Source organism: Carassius gibelio, chromosome B11 (assembly GCF_023724105.1).
Source record: "Carassius gibelio isolate Cgi1373 ecotype wild population from Czech Republic chromosome B11, carGib1.2-hapl.c, whole genome shotgun sequence".
Classification (NCBI taxonomy): Eukaryota; Metazoa; Chordata; class Actinopteri; order Cypriniformes; family Cyprinidae; genus Carassius; species Carassius gibelio.
This window is the reverse complement of record NC_068406.1, coordinates 23,297,762-23,314,681: the sequence shown is the minus strand read 5'-3', so window position 1 is coordinate 23,314,681 and position 16,920 is coordinate 23,297,762. Positions and strand designations below refer to the sequence as shown.

Below are 16,920 nucleotides of genomic sequence, written 5' to 3'. Positions count from 1 at the left end.
AGGATTCTGAGAACAAAATAAGACAAACGTTCAAGACACATTTGATTTCTAAAAGAGTAATGACGCTTGAAAAGTCTGCTTTGCATCACAGGAATAAATTACTTTTTACATCATATTCTATTAAAAAAATTATTATTTTAAATTGCATATTTTATTTTATAATATAACTGCTTTTACTGTATGTTATGCCTTGGCAAGCATAACAGACTCATTTTTTATTATTATTATTTTTTACAAACTTTTGACCTATGTATTTATACTGGGCAAATTTGTTTGATTATTTACCAATTAATAATTATTAACTGTTATTATTTATACAAATAATTAGTTTTATATACATGCATAATTTTTTTATAATTTTTTTCATTATATAAATAAAATATTTGTATTCATTTGCAAAACCAGATAATGTTTTTAATGTGTTTTATTATATTATTTAGCGGTTTTTAGTATATATTTTTTAATAACCCAGTTTGAATGAGATTAATTGGAATGCACAATGAAAAAAAAAATCTGTTTTTGCAAATGCACTATATATATATGTTTTTTTTTTTTTTTTTTTTTACAAAAGATATAGCAATAAATTTTTAGCAATAGTTATAGTAGGCAAAATTTGTTTTTTGTTTTTTAACATGCAAATATTTCCAGTTTTACACAGGACTGCTCCAAACAAAACAAAAGCCAAACAAACAGAACTACATGCAACACTGAATTTGTTCCCATAAAGCACCTAAAACATGAGTCTCTGAGCCCGTGAGGAACCGGATGAACAAGTCAGCGAGGAGCGTCTGATGAAGGGCCTTTGTGGCATTCAGTCAAACCCTGGAGGGCTTCGGTCTGCTCTCCTTAATGTCTTTCCTGTCTTCCCAGCCCCTTCTGTCACAAAAACGCTCCCATATGCCATTACATGTGCTCTGAGGAACTTCAGCAGCTCATTTACGTAAACACAGCGCAGTCGAGGTGCTCTCTTGATCTCATTTGAGCAAACATCGCCACTTTTAGTAGGGAATTTATCACGGGACGGGTGAAGAACGCTTTAACTAGTCTCAGAGTTCATGTAGATCACGCTCAACTTCCTCTCAAGTGATGAGTTTTCCAGTCCTAAAGTGTCTAGGTAGAGCTTAACTCAATGCACTGATCCAGGATCAGCCTTTTTTATTAAAAAAAACCCCAATGTCTGAAGACAGAAGTCATGAAAAGTGGCCAACATGTGCACCGGGAACCTGGGAAGATCTGACCTCTGAACCCTGGGAACCATCATAAATTGATTTCTGAACTTGTGCACGGTTGACCTTCAGTGCCTTTCAACACGAGGTCAAAGGTCAAAGCTTCACGAACATCTGCTGGATTCATATCTGCAGCAAAACTAAATCATCTCAACCATAATGAATAAATGTGCATCCTGTTAATAAGAAACAACATGCTGTGATTGTGTTTCTGAGAGTCCCAAGTTTGAACACAAATCCTTTTATTATACAACTTAACTGTTTGTCTGATTTTTGCACAGAAATATTGTACGTCTTGGATTATACTTGAAATATAGATAAATCAAACAGGCTACCTTTATTAGAGCTCATCACATGCTTTTATGTTAAAAGAGCAGCATGAATGTCCTAATTCTGTGAGTAAATTATGATATATATTACTTTCACGGGGATTTTAATCAATTAAGAGTTTAACACTTAATGAATATTTTTTTAAATAGTTATGTAAATACATTTAGTTTTAAATGAAATTATCAAAATTAAATAAAAATTAAAACATTTAAATTATTCAGATAAAACATTATGAAATATTTATAAAACCATATAGTTTTAAATTAAAATGTATTTTTTCAACAATTCAACAATTCCTAAAAATTCATAAAATCATTTAAAAAATGAATTTAATATTAAATAAAATATTCAAATAAATACAACATAAGACTAAACATAAAATATTTATAATAGTATAATATAATTATTTTTTTAATAAAACACATATACATACATATACATACATATATATATATATATATATATATATATATACACACACACACACACAGTACAGACCAAAGGTTTGGAAACATTGCTATTTTTAATGTTTTTGAAAGAAGTTTCTTCTGCTCATCAAGCCTGCATTTAAAAAAACTGTAATATTGAGAAATATTATTACAACTTAAAATAATAGTTTTATATTTGAATATACTTCAAAAAAAATAATTTATTTCTGTGATGCCATGCTGAATTTTCAGCATCATTCCTCCAGCCTTCAGTGTCACATGTAACATCAGTCGATCACATGATCATTTAGAAATCATTCTGATATTCTGATTTATTATGAGTGTTGGAAACAGTTCTGCTGTCTCATACATTTGATCAATTAAAGGTTAAAAAGAACTGCATTTATTCAAAATAAATAAAAAGTTATAATAATACATATTCTAATAATATATCTTCTTTACTATCACTTTTTATCAATTTAACACATCCTTGCTGAATAAAAGTATTGATTTTATTAAAAAAAAGAAAGAAAAAAAATGACTGACCCCAAATTACTGACCAGTAGTGTATATTGTTATTACAAAATATTAATATTTTAAAAACATAGCTTCTTTTTTTATTATTATTCATCAAAGTATCCTAAAAAAGTATCACATGTTCTGAAAAAATATTAAGCAGCAGAACTGTTTCCAACTTTGATAATGAATCATCATATTAGAAGGATTTCTGAAGGATCATGTGAAGAAATAAATGATCATTTAAAGTATAATAAATTTAAAAACAATTATTTTAAATTGTAATAATATTTCACAATATTATTTTTTTTTTCTGTATTTTTGATCAAATAAATGCAGGCTTGATGAGCAGAAGAAACTTCTTTCAAAAACATAAAAAATAGTAATGTTTCTAACCTTTTGGTCTGTACTGTATATTTACTGTAAATATTCTTAAATTATTAAATATTATCTTTGTTTACCTGCATGTCACGTGACCATTAACCAACATAAGAGTACTGTGAACAAGTGAGTGTGTTTAATTTTAATTTATTTAAATATTAACTTAAAATCTCAGGTGTACTTAGAGTAAACATTTTAGGTCAAAGTTGCTTGGCTGACAAAAGAATTTGGGAATCCTTATAGAAAACACACACCCACACACACATAAATGTTTATGTCAGCAAGACATCCACCTTAACTCCTAAGAAATCTTTGTTGTCTGGATTCTTCCTCCTTTGTTATCATCTTGTTTTTATAATCATTTGAAATTCACATTACTAAATAAAGGATGTAGACACAGCAGACAGAAACTCCTGAAACGAGTCTAGACACGCTTTCAGAAGAGAAACCGATCCTCAAAAAAGCCCTTTCATTTACACTTCTAAAGCCTGGATTAATAGTTGGAGCTGATAAAACAGTCACTGTGCATCCGCCCTGCGAGAACAAACACCGAGAAAAAGACACGGCCAAGAATGAGCCGCCGGATGACATTCACAAACAACGCACCTCTTGACGGGAGGACAGAGGGCTTGTGGGATTTGAAGTTTTGGGTTTCGTGAGTTAAGAATGCACCGCTGCCCACGGCCTTCCAGAAACACACGACCATGAAGAAGAGGAAGAGAAGAGAAGATCATCTCGCTCTAATGGAAAACACAGAAGCGGTGCCAAGAAGGACGGATGAGACACAAGAGAGCTGAACACATGCTGATTAACCCTTCAACCTCAGGCGCAGGGCCCTTATAATGAAGCTGCCTTTGAGAGTCACCAGAGCCCAAACACTTCGAGCTGCTCCAGACCCATTACACTGCTTGAGCCTTTAGCTCTTTACAAAACATGAGATCTTAATGCATTCGTAGCAGGATAACTCTATCATTTCATATATATAGAAAATATATATTATATATATTTTTTCATTAATATTAATTAGTTATATAACATATATAAACTAAAAAAATTCTATAGAATTTTATAAATATCATTTCATTAAGTTGTTTTATCTATTTAAATTTATTAAATGTTACTAAATAATTACATGAAATAAATATATATATTAATTAAATAATTACTAGATAATAGAAAAAAAAAGAAATATATATATATATATATATATATATATATATATATATATATATATATATATATATATATATATATATATATATATACTTTTATATATTTTTTTCCTTCTATTATCTAGTTAATATATATATATATATATATATATATATATATTATATATATATATATATATATATATATATATATATATATATTATTTTTTATATTATCTAGTAGTTTATATATATACACACACACACACACACACATATATACATAAATATATATATATATATATATATATATATAAATTATGCATTCATTTTTATAAAATATTTACATGCATAATGCATATATATATATATATATATATATATATATATATATATATATATATATATGTATTAACTAGATAATATAAATATATATATATATATATATATATATATATATTTTTTTTTTTTTTTTATGCATTCATTTTTATAAAATATTTACATGCATAATAAAAAAAATAAAAATTTAAATAAAAATTAAAAATTAAATTGTTCTTAGAGTCAAATAACCTTTAATTGAATGCATTTTGATTAAAGAATACACAGAAAAACTAGCCTATGAACTGTGCATTAATTTTATACCTTTCGCTTTTTGAAATAAATCTGTGCATGAACTCTTACTTATCCTACTTAAGTAGAATAATTCAGTCAAAATGAAATTGTTTACAACCTATTTCATGTCTGCTAAGGGTAAAATATATATTTTTTTTAAAGACTACAAACTTTCTGACTCTTTGGAGCAACATACACTAATGAATCAAGCACCTCAAAATATAAAGGATTCCATTTAACATCCATGGAACTTTTTAATGAAATAAAAGGTTCTATCATGTGTTAAAAGTTTATTTTGGAATTCTGTGAATGGTTCCTTGAGGAATGATTCTCTTAATGCATTGCAGCATGAAAATAGCAGTGTACATGAAGTGAAAAAGTGACTCGGAATCTAATATTTGTTTCAACCTAATGTCCTTTACTTCAACTTCATTGGACTTCATTACAGACAAAAAAAAAAAAAGATCAACGATAACAAATACAAAGCTGTGGTTTTGATCAAGCACCCACAAACTGGCAACATCAAGACGCCCGCCTCCACCCCAGAGCATGCTTCAGCCTGCAGACGACACACACTGTATAATCTCAAATCATTGCCTGAAACCTACAGGCAGGAAGCTGCTCTCTACCAGATCCTTGATTAGGCCGGAGCAGAGAGCAGCTAATTGATTGTAATGACTTCAGTCTGTGGGGGGGCAGGGAGAGAGTAAATGACCACAGATCACAGACTCGGGTTACAGCCCTCGGCTCGCCACAGCATCGCCAACTCTCCGAGGTTAAAGCGCCAGCTCAAATAGCATAAATAAATGTTCAGATTTGTTCTGCATTAGGTTTAGGAGACATATTATAGCCATATTACAAATAATCATGTTTTGCATGGTTCATTTTCTGCATTTTATCAGTTTCATGCATGATTCTGAATAGAAGTGGACAGAAATACTAGAGAAAAGCTATAAAGAATATATCCACCTTAGTATATTCATAAATAATTTTATAATTAGTATTTTATATTATGCATTTTAATAATTACACAAATATATAAATAAAATAATGAAAGTAACAATCTAGTTTTTAAAGCACTGACGTTCATCATAAAAAAATCATAATTTTGTATAATTTATCAAATAAGCATATACAATGAAATTAGAGCTGCAACTAACAATTATTTTTTCTGTCGACTAATCTAACGATTATTTTTTCGATTAGTCGACTACTCTAACGATGATTTTTATTACAATAAATAATTAATTTAATGTTCTTTTTTTGATTAGCAAATGAATCCTTTGGATAACTTTACAAAAAATATAAGTACAACTTCTAATATAATATTTCAACCTTTATTCATTTTCAACTATTGTGGTTTATGTTTTTACAGTATAAAAAAATAAAGAGGCAAAGAAAATTATTTTACTATGGTAAATTTGAGTATGATTGTGCTTATAATTAAACCACAGTAGCCATACATTTACAGTTGTCTGAGACGTCATGAAATGTTCTTTAGCATCACAAACCATAAAATGTAGTCAGGGTTCTGCTATAGTTTAGCATGGTTTCAAGAGATCTAGAGCTGATTCGGTGGTTTGTGACTGTTGTCTCGCGGGACGCTGTCTTTTAAGGGGCCGTTCACATATCACGTCTGTTGTGCGCTCAAGTTCGTTATTTCCAACGTAGGCGCACGATATGCGCGCTCATAATGGAAGCGACGCGGTCCCAAAAACAGGCGCGTCCACACCGCATCGAGTTAAAAACATCTCAACTTTCCAGAATGCCTCAAGCGCACCGCGGGTCATGTGACAAGAACTAACCAATCAGCTTCATCCTTTCCCGTAACAACGTTGAAAGCTCAGCCAAGATGAAGGAACAGCTGATCATACTTGTATATGGATTGCCATTTCGAAATAAATTTAGTAGCAGAGCTACTGCAAGCGATTTTAGTGCTGCAAATCCTTTTTTCCTTTGCTGAAAATTCTGCGTCTTCAGGGAGAGAGCACGGCATGGTTGCTTTGCAACGGCAGACGCCCCAGGGGCGCAACTGCCCGAGCACTTTGGAAAGTGCCCGCGCCAACACAGGCTTACTTTATTTTTTATTTTATCCTTACTTCAGCCGCTACGGGTGATCATACCAGTAACTTGTAATCTTTACAAGAATATCAGAATCATGCAATGAGCAAGTCTGCGTTTATTAGACACTTAATAATATCACATCAGTTTGTGCTTTTAGAATCGCCGAATCTGCTGCGGTCGTTCCATCACATCTGCAGCAGAGACCTGAACCAGGAAGTTGGTCCGAAGAAAAACACGGTAACCAGTTAAACCGTAACACCGGAGTGCGGCAGGATGTTGTCCTCTGAGGTGCTCGCGCATCGCAGTTGTGCTGCCGTGGTACACCATATCGGTTTTACAAAGGGAACAAATGGCCATTTTATTTGTCCTCTGTTTGAAGTATTTCCAAACTTTTGATAACAGTGGTCTCTGTTTTTGTGATAGAATGCAACTTTCTCCATTCCCAGTATGCCATTACGCGAGATGTAAACAGTGTGACGCGTTGCACGCACGTCGACGTAATCGACAATGAAAATTTTTAATTTTGGGGATTATTTTTTATTTAACACAGACACCCATACACACATAAACACATATATGAAATAATAATAAATGAAAATAACAAATAAATAAACATTTATAATTAAATAGCATTAATTAAAACAATAAATTAGTCATCTTATTAAATACACTTATAATTCATTATGCATAATTATGCATAATAAATAAATCATCATCTATACTAATATATATTATATATATATATATATATATATATATATATATATATATATATAAATAATTTTAATATTGATGTTGACATTACAAAATTACATATTAATAACATTTTTGACTGATTTATTGACTCATTTATGATTGATTGCTTGATTGATTGATAGATTTACTGTCAGACTGACTGATTGATAAAATTCATAGTGATATGTAAGAACGTAAGATGTCAAACTGTCCAAAACAAAAGTAGCCCTGATCACCTTTAGACCGATAGCTTTAACAGGATTAAGAAGAAGTTCAGTGTCCCAACTTAATTCACTTTTAACACACCCAGGTTGACCAGCAACATCGTGCCATTCAAAGCGAGCGGCAGGAGCACTCGTCCAGTCAAAAGAAGTCTCGCCGCTGAAAGACCTCTGTCCCAGAATTCAAAGCAGTTCAGCGAACCGGGCTGATTCAGAGCCAGCCAACCAGAGATTTTCCCACCGCAGCACAGGACACAGCCTGCAAGGGGACGAGCTGCTTGGATGGTTTTCAATGCACCCTTAAGATGGCACAGAAATAACTCAGATCGAAACCCCCCTTTCATTCTCTCTCCACACCGTGAGCGCATGAAACACACCCCCTTCCCCATCATTCATCCTCAACCAGATGTTACGAGAACAAGGAACCGAAGTGTGAGGGCTCTTTTGAGAAACACACACAGAACTGGAAAAAGGCCCATATATGCCCTCAAGGTTTTGCATTAGATCCCTGAACCGCTATAATAAAGGAAGGACTTGGCTGGGATTCTGCTTGTGTCCGTCAGGGGACGCAGTAAAACATCGGCTGTTATGCTTTTGTTTTATTTGACCTATACATTAGACTGAATCTGGGATTTCTGCCCTGAAAATCAGGTCTGATCTAGATTAGTTGTCAAAATGAAAAACAACCACAGACTTGGCAACTTACGGGCATTTACTACACCGAGCCGTAATTCACTCACAATCTACATAAAATCGGTGTTAAAATCGCGGGCGATTCTTTGTCGATTTCGGAAACGATTTTGTGTTAGTTGTCGGTAGACTACGGCTCTGTGTAGCAACTGACGCTCCACCTGAACCAGTGTTGCCAAGTCTGCGGTTGTTTTTCATGTCCGTGGTTTGAAGCAACCCCAATACCAATAATGTGATATTTAGCCCCTAAAATGCGAATTTAACCAAGGCAACCCTGCTAAAAAACGTATATTTTAACCCCGGGAAGCAATTTTTATCGGGGAACCTCCCGTATAACGCGATTGGGCTAGTTTTGGACTAGTTTTGAGAAACAACTGGGCAGGATTTGTTGTTAAAACCTGGCAACCCTGATCTGAACGCACGTGCTGGGGATATACTTCTAATTACAGGAGCGTCTTTACGGATGAGATGTGCATGATAATCACATTCGATTTTTTGCATAGTCCTAATTCAACTGCTTCCGTTTTATATGAATGCAATAGTCCACCAAAAATAAATTTGAGTAGAATTTTCTTTCTTTCTTTTCTCTCTTCTATTGAGCACAAAAGAAGATTTTTGGAAGAATGTTGGGAACCCAACTGGTATCCGTTGACTTCCACAGTATTTTTTCCATACTATTGAAGACAGTGGCTACTGGTAACTAGTGGTCTACCGATATGTGTTTTTTGACACTTTTTTTAACATGATCCAAATGTGACGCAGCAACTGCGAATGAGATTTTAGAGCTATAGTGGCTAGAAATATTATTGATTTCTATCTGTTTTTGTTCATATGCATCATATGACTTCAGAGGACCTGGAATTTCCAGTGCACAAGATGTATGGACTAGTTATACTGAGTACAGACATGCACTTTTACTGTAGGCTGAAAAAACTGGTCTAGTAAATTTTTATTACACATTGAATTTAAAATTAAATTTTGAAGTAGACATTTGCAACTTTTGAAAAAAAGATTTTTTTAAGTATTTTCGAAAAAAAAAGTAAAATAAATAAATAACATTTTATTTGTTTATTTGTTACAATTTTTTTTTTATTTTTTATTTTGCTTAAAGCTGCAGTCGGTAACTTTGGACGCTCTAGCGGTTAATAAACAGAACTGCTTGCGTCTTGCGGAAGAACATCGTAGCCGGATCTACTTCTCTCTGTTTATGTCTATGAAGAATCACAAAGGTACTGGGTTACTCCGCCGCTGTCACATCCACACAAGGAGAGGAGAAGACGGGTAAGTATTTACGTGAAGCTTTATTAACAAAGGACTTTAACAGAGCAGGTAAGTGTGGTCACAGACGGTGAATCTTCAAGCACTGATCAATTGGTGAGTTCAAGCACAAAGCTAGGCCAGACAACAAAGAGTCACTTCCCTTAATCGCTGTGTCTGAATCTCCACAGAGTCACTATACGGTCCACAAGGAGCAGGCAGAAGATCCACAAAGATGTCCATGCAATCTTGATTCCAGCCGGTGAGTGAGTGAGTGAGGTGAGTATTTAAAGGTGTGGTGATTGCTGGTGCAGGTGCAGGTAATTAGTATTCAGGTGACGGCTCACGTGGGCGGTGCATGGGAGATTGAGTGGATGGTGACTGGCAATGGTGACTGGGGCTGAGGGAACGAGCTGAGGGTGTGACAGCCGCTGTATCCCCGAAGCCATCTAAAATAGTCCGAATATAAACACTTATTATAGGTGCACCCTAGTGATTCAGGACAGGCTAAAAACATGGTTTGGAAAATGGATTCATGGTGTACTCGCTTATTATTTACATTTTTCTACATTTTGAACACAAACAAAGTTACGGATCACAGCTCTGATTGGTTGTTTCTTACCGGGAGTGATGTATTTCTGCAAATGGCAATAGGACACTGGGAGGAGCCAGAGGAGCTTGATTTTTTCACAGATTATCTGTCTCATATTCTACTGTCAGGACATAATGACAGGTTTAATAAATATGTAAAAAATATATATTTACAAAAGTTACCTACTGCAGCTTTAATATGTCGTTTTGTTTTTCATAAAATACAGCCGGTTTACATTTATGCATTATGCATAAAAGACTTTATAAACGCAATTTGTCAACAGCCAATGATATTCATAATAATCAAACTAGTTTGGAACCACATGATGGTTCGAGTAAACAAAGAGATGTTTTTTGGTGGACTGTTGCTATAAAGATCTTTAGGGAACGATTAAAAACACTCTCTGCAAAACATTTACTTGAGTGCCCAAGGAAAAGAGAGCTCTACAAAGTTGAATATTAATCAAGGCCCTCAATTCCCTTAAAAGCACAACTGAGGTTTACGCATGAAGAACACGGTCTCCCCCGATGCTAATCGCACCCCCAGAAACCCTTGCTCTTGCTGGAAACAATTTCGAAATGCTTGCTAATGTTTGTGAGGCTTGGCTGCCATCATTTTCAGAGAGCATAACTTAACCAGATGGACGGGGACGAGACTTTTGTTAAACCGATTACACAGCCGGTAATATCCGTTCCGTAATGAATTCCTTCATTTCTTAAACAGAGATACGGGACTTGAGGTCAGTCTCTGAGAAGGAAAGTTAGGCTCATTTCAACGACTCCCTACGATGCCCTGGCAGCGGGATTTCTCACAGAGCTCGATGGAAAGCCAAAGGCAGGATGCTATTGAGCCGAGAGGCCTGGGACTTCCGGAGAGAGCAACCACTTTAATCCCAGTCCAAAAGGCCCCCATCGGAGAACCAATTGAGCCTCGGCTGAAGCCCAACAAAGCTCAGAGGCCAATTTAAATATCCACCTTTGTTTTTCCTGAGACTTGACCTGAGCTGTGCAGTCAAAAACAGGAAACATAGCAAACACAGAAAGTATAAAACTCTAGAGACAACATGCAACACAAACTAGCACTTTTTTTGCATCTTAAAATTAAACACTAGTTTTGGGGTTTATTTGTTGTCTTTGCATATGAGAACTGACACAAACGCAATGATGCAAAGTAAAAAAAAATGTAAAAAAACTCTCTACTCACACAAAATGTGACAAACGATTACATTTTCTTAAAAGAGAAAAAATAAATGATTTTGCATGCACGCATCATAAAAAAATACATTGTTGTGAGTGGTGTTTGCTTGCTTGACTGCTTACCGACCCATGTCCACTTTATGTCTGATTGCACTGAATGAATGATGCATTTATGAAAACTGACAAAAAAAGCAGTAATGCATTGCAAAATAAAACATTCTTTACAGATACAATATACATCACAAACGATTAAATTTTCTTTAAAATTTTCAGTTTCAAAATATGCATGGTTTTTGACCCCAGTCCATTTTTATGTCCAGTTGTATCAAGGTTTGCATTGAAAAATAAAAGTTGCATCTCAAGACACATATAGAGCAGGACGAGCCTTAAAGAGCCTAAAAGTGCATTAAAGCACAAAAAAACAAAAGCACAATCTCATTATAAAATCGTGTGTATAAAAATGTCTTTACATATAAAATTTTACAAAAAATGCAATAATAAAAAAAAACTGAGAAAACATGCAACTACATTCTTGAAAAAAAATCTATTTTGTTTTCTGAAAATGTGTGTGGCTTTTGCTCAAAGTAAACACATTTCTAGGTGACTGCTTAATGACTCAAATCCAGATTTTTTTCCACCAAGTTTATACTTTGCTTGTATCATGGTATCGTTTGATACTACATTGTTGCCCAACTATAATATGCTAAATTGAATTATAAAGGCATTAAGATATTCTCAACATAAACATCATGGATTTCTGCATGAAAAGTTGCTTTGAAACGTGTATTGTGAAAAACCCTATATAAAAAGAATTAGCTTGACACATAATTTTAGGCATCATTTACATCCATGACAGAACAGATTATGCACCAAAGTTTATTACTAGTGATTTGAAACTACAAAACCAAAGTCTAAGTATTTTTTTCAGTAATTTTACAATCTCAAAATAGCAATAAAGCACAATTGTATTATGCACACCAAAAATGCATATAAAAAGAATCTCACAAAAACCAGCTTTCATTAATGAAGACACACTGTCTGTTATCTATAAAAAGTAAGTAGTTCAACTATGTCTCAGCCCAGCTGTCAGCGCAGAAGAAAAAGTGCAAAAACACACAATTCATTCACACCTGAAGTGTTTCTCTCAACAGGACGGCTTTGATGTAGCAGTGGAGGGAGGCAAACTGTGCTTCCTAAAAGGAAATGCCAAAGAATTTTAATAGAGCAAATAGTTCACTGACTTCCTGTAGGAAATGACTTCAAAGCAGTCCTGTCCCTTCAAGACAATGAGATTGTGGGGCAATCTGTCTGTCAATAGCCTGTCTGTCATCAGCAAACGACCCAGACACGGGTCAGCAGGAAGAAAAACCCAAAACAAACACTGCCAACACCACAGGACCACATTCATCTCTGAATCATCTTTTAATAGATACTCATATAAAAAGATAAGAAACAGTCAAGCATTAATAAAGCAGTCATGTGGCTGTCTAGGAAATCAAAAAATGTAAGCCATATATTAAACATCCACCAAACAGCTGACGGTACCCATAGACTTCCATACTATGGAAGTCAATGGCTACCGTCAACAGTTTGGGTGCCAACATTCTTCAAAATATCTTCTTTTGGGTTCCACAGCTTGAGGGTGGATAAACGATGACTACATTTCCACTATTGAGAGACTGTCCCTTTAAATAACCTTTATAATGCCAACATAAGGATAGAAATTCAACTGAATGATTACATGAAAAGCTGTTGCATGTTCAGCCTTTTTTTAATTTCCATCTGTAGTCTACCACCATTCAACTCCATTCACAGAAGCATCAACAGGTCACCTCCAGCAACAATAGATCAACAAAAGACCCGACTGCGAGACTCTTTCTCACATCTGACCTACTAATAAAACCATTTCCCAAAGCTCAGTGCTCCTGACCGGATGAACACTGTTTGCACAAGACTTTAACTCCAAACACACAGCTCGAATCATACAGGTGCACTCTTACAAATAAAGATTCAGGTTCTTTAGAGATTAGAAAGTTTCTTTGTTTTGTAGCCACCGACACATAGACAGCTTTCAGAAGAAATACATCATTTAAAAAGTGGGAAAGGTAAGTTTGAACCCCTTTATTTTAGTTTTAGCTTAACCATCTCAGACCAGAAACAAAGCAGTTAAGGTTTTTGTTACATTGTAACTTATAAACCGACTTGAACCAGCTAAAAGTAGCCTCCATGTTAAAGACATGGTTCCAGAACTTTATTTTAAAGAGTGTAAACCCAAATAAACACACATAATCTGCCTTACAGATAAAGATACTTACTGTCGGACACTTTTAACCTCCACACATTGCTAAAACACAGTCTGGTGCTCAATAATTCACCATAGAAAAAAGTTTTTATTTAAGTTTTAAGCAAAAAAGAGAGCTTTAAATGTTCTTCTGCGATAACGTGACATGACTAAACTTGTTCGCAAAGCTCGTGTCAGAAACACTGCACGCTAATGTCTTACAGATTTCGCTCGAGCGTGTTTTTTACCTTGTATTTGCATCTCTCCGAGTTCGCTCTCTTTCCTCCGTTCACCGGAGCGCTGCAGCACAAAAACACGCACAAAGCCGTGAGAAAGTGAACGCGTCTCCGTGACCCAGCCATTCCTGTCCGTCCATGAAGCTCCGCTGATGGGAATGAACACGAGCGACAGTGAAGGAGGTGCAAGGAGTCTCAAGAGGTGGAGCTGTGTGTGTTTGTGTGTGCGCGCGCGCGCCAATCCCACTGTTCCTGTAGTATGCAAGCAGTGCGCGCGCCTGATCTGACAGGCTGTATATAGTAGCCGTAAAGAAGAATATCACAGAAATCATGCAATAAAAGTTTATTCATCATTTTAATAAAATATATATAATTTAAGGCACTTAATTGCACTTACTGTGTTTGGTTTATGTTTCATATCTCATTATGTCACCTGTTTAATTAGCTAAATAGCCTTATAATTTTTAAAGAGTAAATGCAAAAATACATATATGCATCATAGTATAAAAAACACACGTTTTAATATTTTTTGTGCAAAGAACTAGAGAATAAAAATACATCCCTGTCAGAAAATCTGGTTTAACCATGAATGAAAACATTTTGTAACATGATATTGATGTACCATTTACATGGTAATGCAATGTCTGATTTTAAAATGAGTTTTAAAGGATGAATTTTGAGATTTTAAGTTTTCAGTTGATATATAATTTATCATGATTTCTAAAATGTGATAGAGAAAAAGGCAACAAAGAAGTCTTGTTTTTTTTAACAAAGGTCAAAATTCCTGTTATAATGTAGATTTTTGAGGGTGCACTCTTGTCATGAATTAATCTATTACTTTTCCTACATAATTTTTCACAAAGAACATTGATAAAATATATATTTGGGAGTCTTAGACCTTTCCAACGATATATAGTTTGTCAAGATTAGATTAGATTTAATTATAATATAGTGAAGTAAATGTAGGCGTCCCACAGAGCGGACGGGTGACAGTTAACAGGTTAAAATGCTGTTTATTGCCTTTAGAAAATAGTATGTGTCCCTGGACCACAAAACCAGTCATAAGGTTCAGTATGTGAAATCTAAAACTTTCCATTGATGTATGGTTTGTTAGGAGGACAATATTTGGCTGAGATACAACTATTTGAAAATCTGGAATCTGCGGGTGCCAAAATATCTAAATATTGAGAAAATCACTCTTAAATTTGTCTAAATTAGGTTCTCAGCCATGCATATTACTGATCAAAAATTAGGTTTTGATATATTTACTGTAAGAAATTTACAAAATATATTCATGGAACATAATCTTTACTTAATATCCAAAATATTTTTGCCATTAAAAAAAACTATAATTTTGCATACAATGTGTTGTTGCTGTTGCTTCAAATATATCTGTGCTCCAGGGTCCCAAATGTGAAACCGTGCACATGTTTACAGTAATCAATATGTTGCATGCTTTATTGTGTTTATTGTGTCTGATATCACATTATAAAATACCCCTTTTGCAGTATATGTATAAAAATGTTCTGTGATTTGTATTTAAATATAGTTCATGAATGTCCTACATGTTGTCACATAATGTTGCATATTTCATCCATAAGTGAGATAGATCATCTTGCGTCTTTATACATAAAATTATTTCCATTATGGATGCAGTACATAGCCTATAGTATAAGTAGTATGATAGTTTGCTATTCTGAACATGTACAAGATTGTTCCAAAGTTCATTATTAAGCCATGTTCATTTGTACAGTGGTAAACACATTTCCACATTTCACTGCCAATTAATTCAGGTTGCAAAACATGACAGACCTCATATGAGAGATTCACACCCTGTTATGACATCTGAAGTATGTCAGACGAGTGTATAATCATAACCAATAGTGGATTATTGATGCATTAGTGAATTTTGAATGATCTGTTACTAGTATGAGATTTGTGGCTGCATCAAGTGTTTTTAAATGCATTATTTACAATCTTCTTGATTGCTAACATGAACACATTTTCTTCTCAAACTGAAATGCATATTCCCCATCCTCAAATCAAAGTTAATCTGCAGATGATAAAGAAAAACCAGCAAACACACATATATTATATGGATGTGTGCAGGTGACAAGACAACATTTTAAAGCAAAAATGATTAATTATATAACAGGTGAATGGTATTGTGAGAGTTGAAGTAATGGTTTGGACCGGTGAATTCAGTTTTGAGTGTTAGGAGTCAAGACATACGGTTTCATTCCTTTCAAGTATACATCACCTGGAAAATATTGCTTTCTATGTAATCCTGATGATATTTCTGGCCGTGTTTCTAATTCTGAGGGGAAAAGGACAGAGAGAAAGTTTGGCTCGTCTGCTCTGTAGCCAACAGCCGTGATGTGCATCCAACGATCCTGTTTCAGATCAAAGACAGAAATCTGAAGGCACAGATACACCCAGATCCTCTTACATTGACACTCGCATGAAGACTAGATGACCACAACAACAATGCCCCCAACAGCTTTTATGATGCATTCATTATGTAGTACATAAAAATATAAATAATAAAGCTTTAAATGTGTGGTACTGCCCTTTGAAAATCTGCTTTGATATTCTGGACAAAATATAAATATGTCTCTCTTCATGAAGGAAACTGTAAGTAGCTTTTGCTTTTTTTCATTATGGAGTTTTCAGTTAATTGTTGTTCCTATAATTATTTAATATATTCAGTATTAAACTGAATTATTCCCGTTATTTTAAATTAAATTGTTCTCAGTTTTACTCCTAAACATGACATTTATTTTTAAAAAGTATTTAGGACTATTTTTTTTATAAACAATTTTTTTTTAACAAATTTACTTTGTAAAAAACTATTTTTACTCAGTAATTGCAACATTTCAAACAAAATTAGTTTGAGTCTATATTATTTATTTTATCGAAGACATCCGTTAATTGTTTTATTTACAACTTCAAAATATCAGTTGCTACCATGGCATGTACAAAATATTTTTGACTATATTTTAAC

The 16,920-nt window shown here is 33.9% G+C and overlaps 1 protein-coding gene across 1 annotated transcript in view; it reads right to left on the bottom strand.

The window, feature by feature from the left end:
- Positions 1-14,152, bottom strand: part of il17rd (interleukin 17 receptor D) — a 46,666-nt gene extending 32,514 nt beyond the window's left edge. The window contains exon 1 of the mRNA XM_052569472.1: positions 13,929-14,152. Coding sequence (XP_052425432.1) covers positions 13,929-14,042 — 114 coding nt within the window. The 5' untranslated portion in view covers positions 14,043-14,152. The remainder of the gene's footprint in view (positions 1-13,928) is intronic.
- Between the last annotated feature and the right edge of the window lie 2,768 nt (positions 14,153-16,920).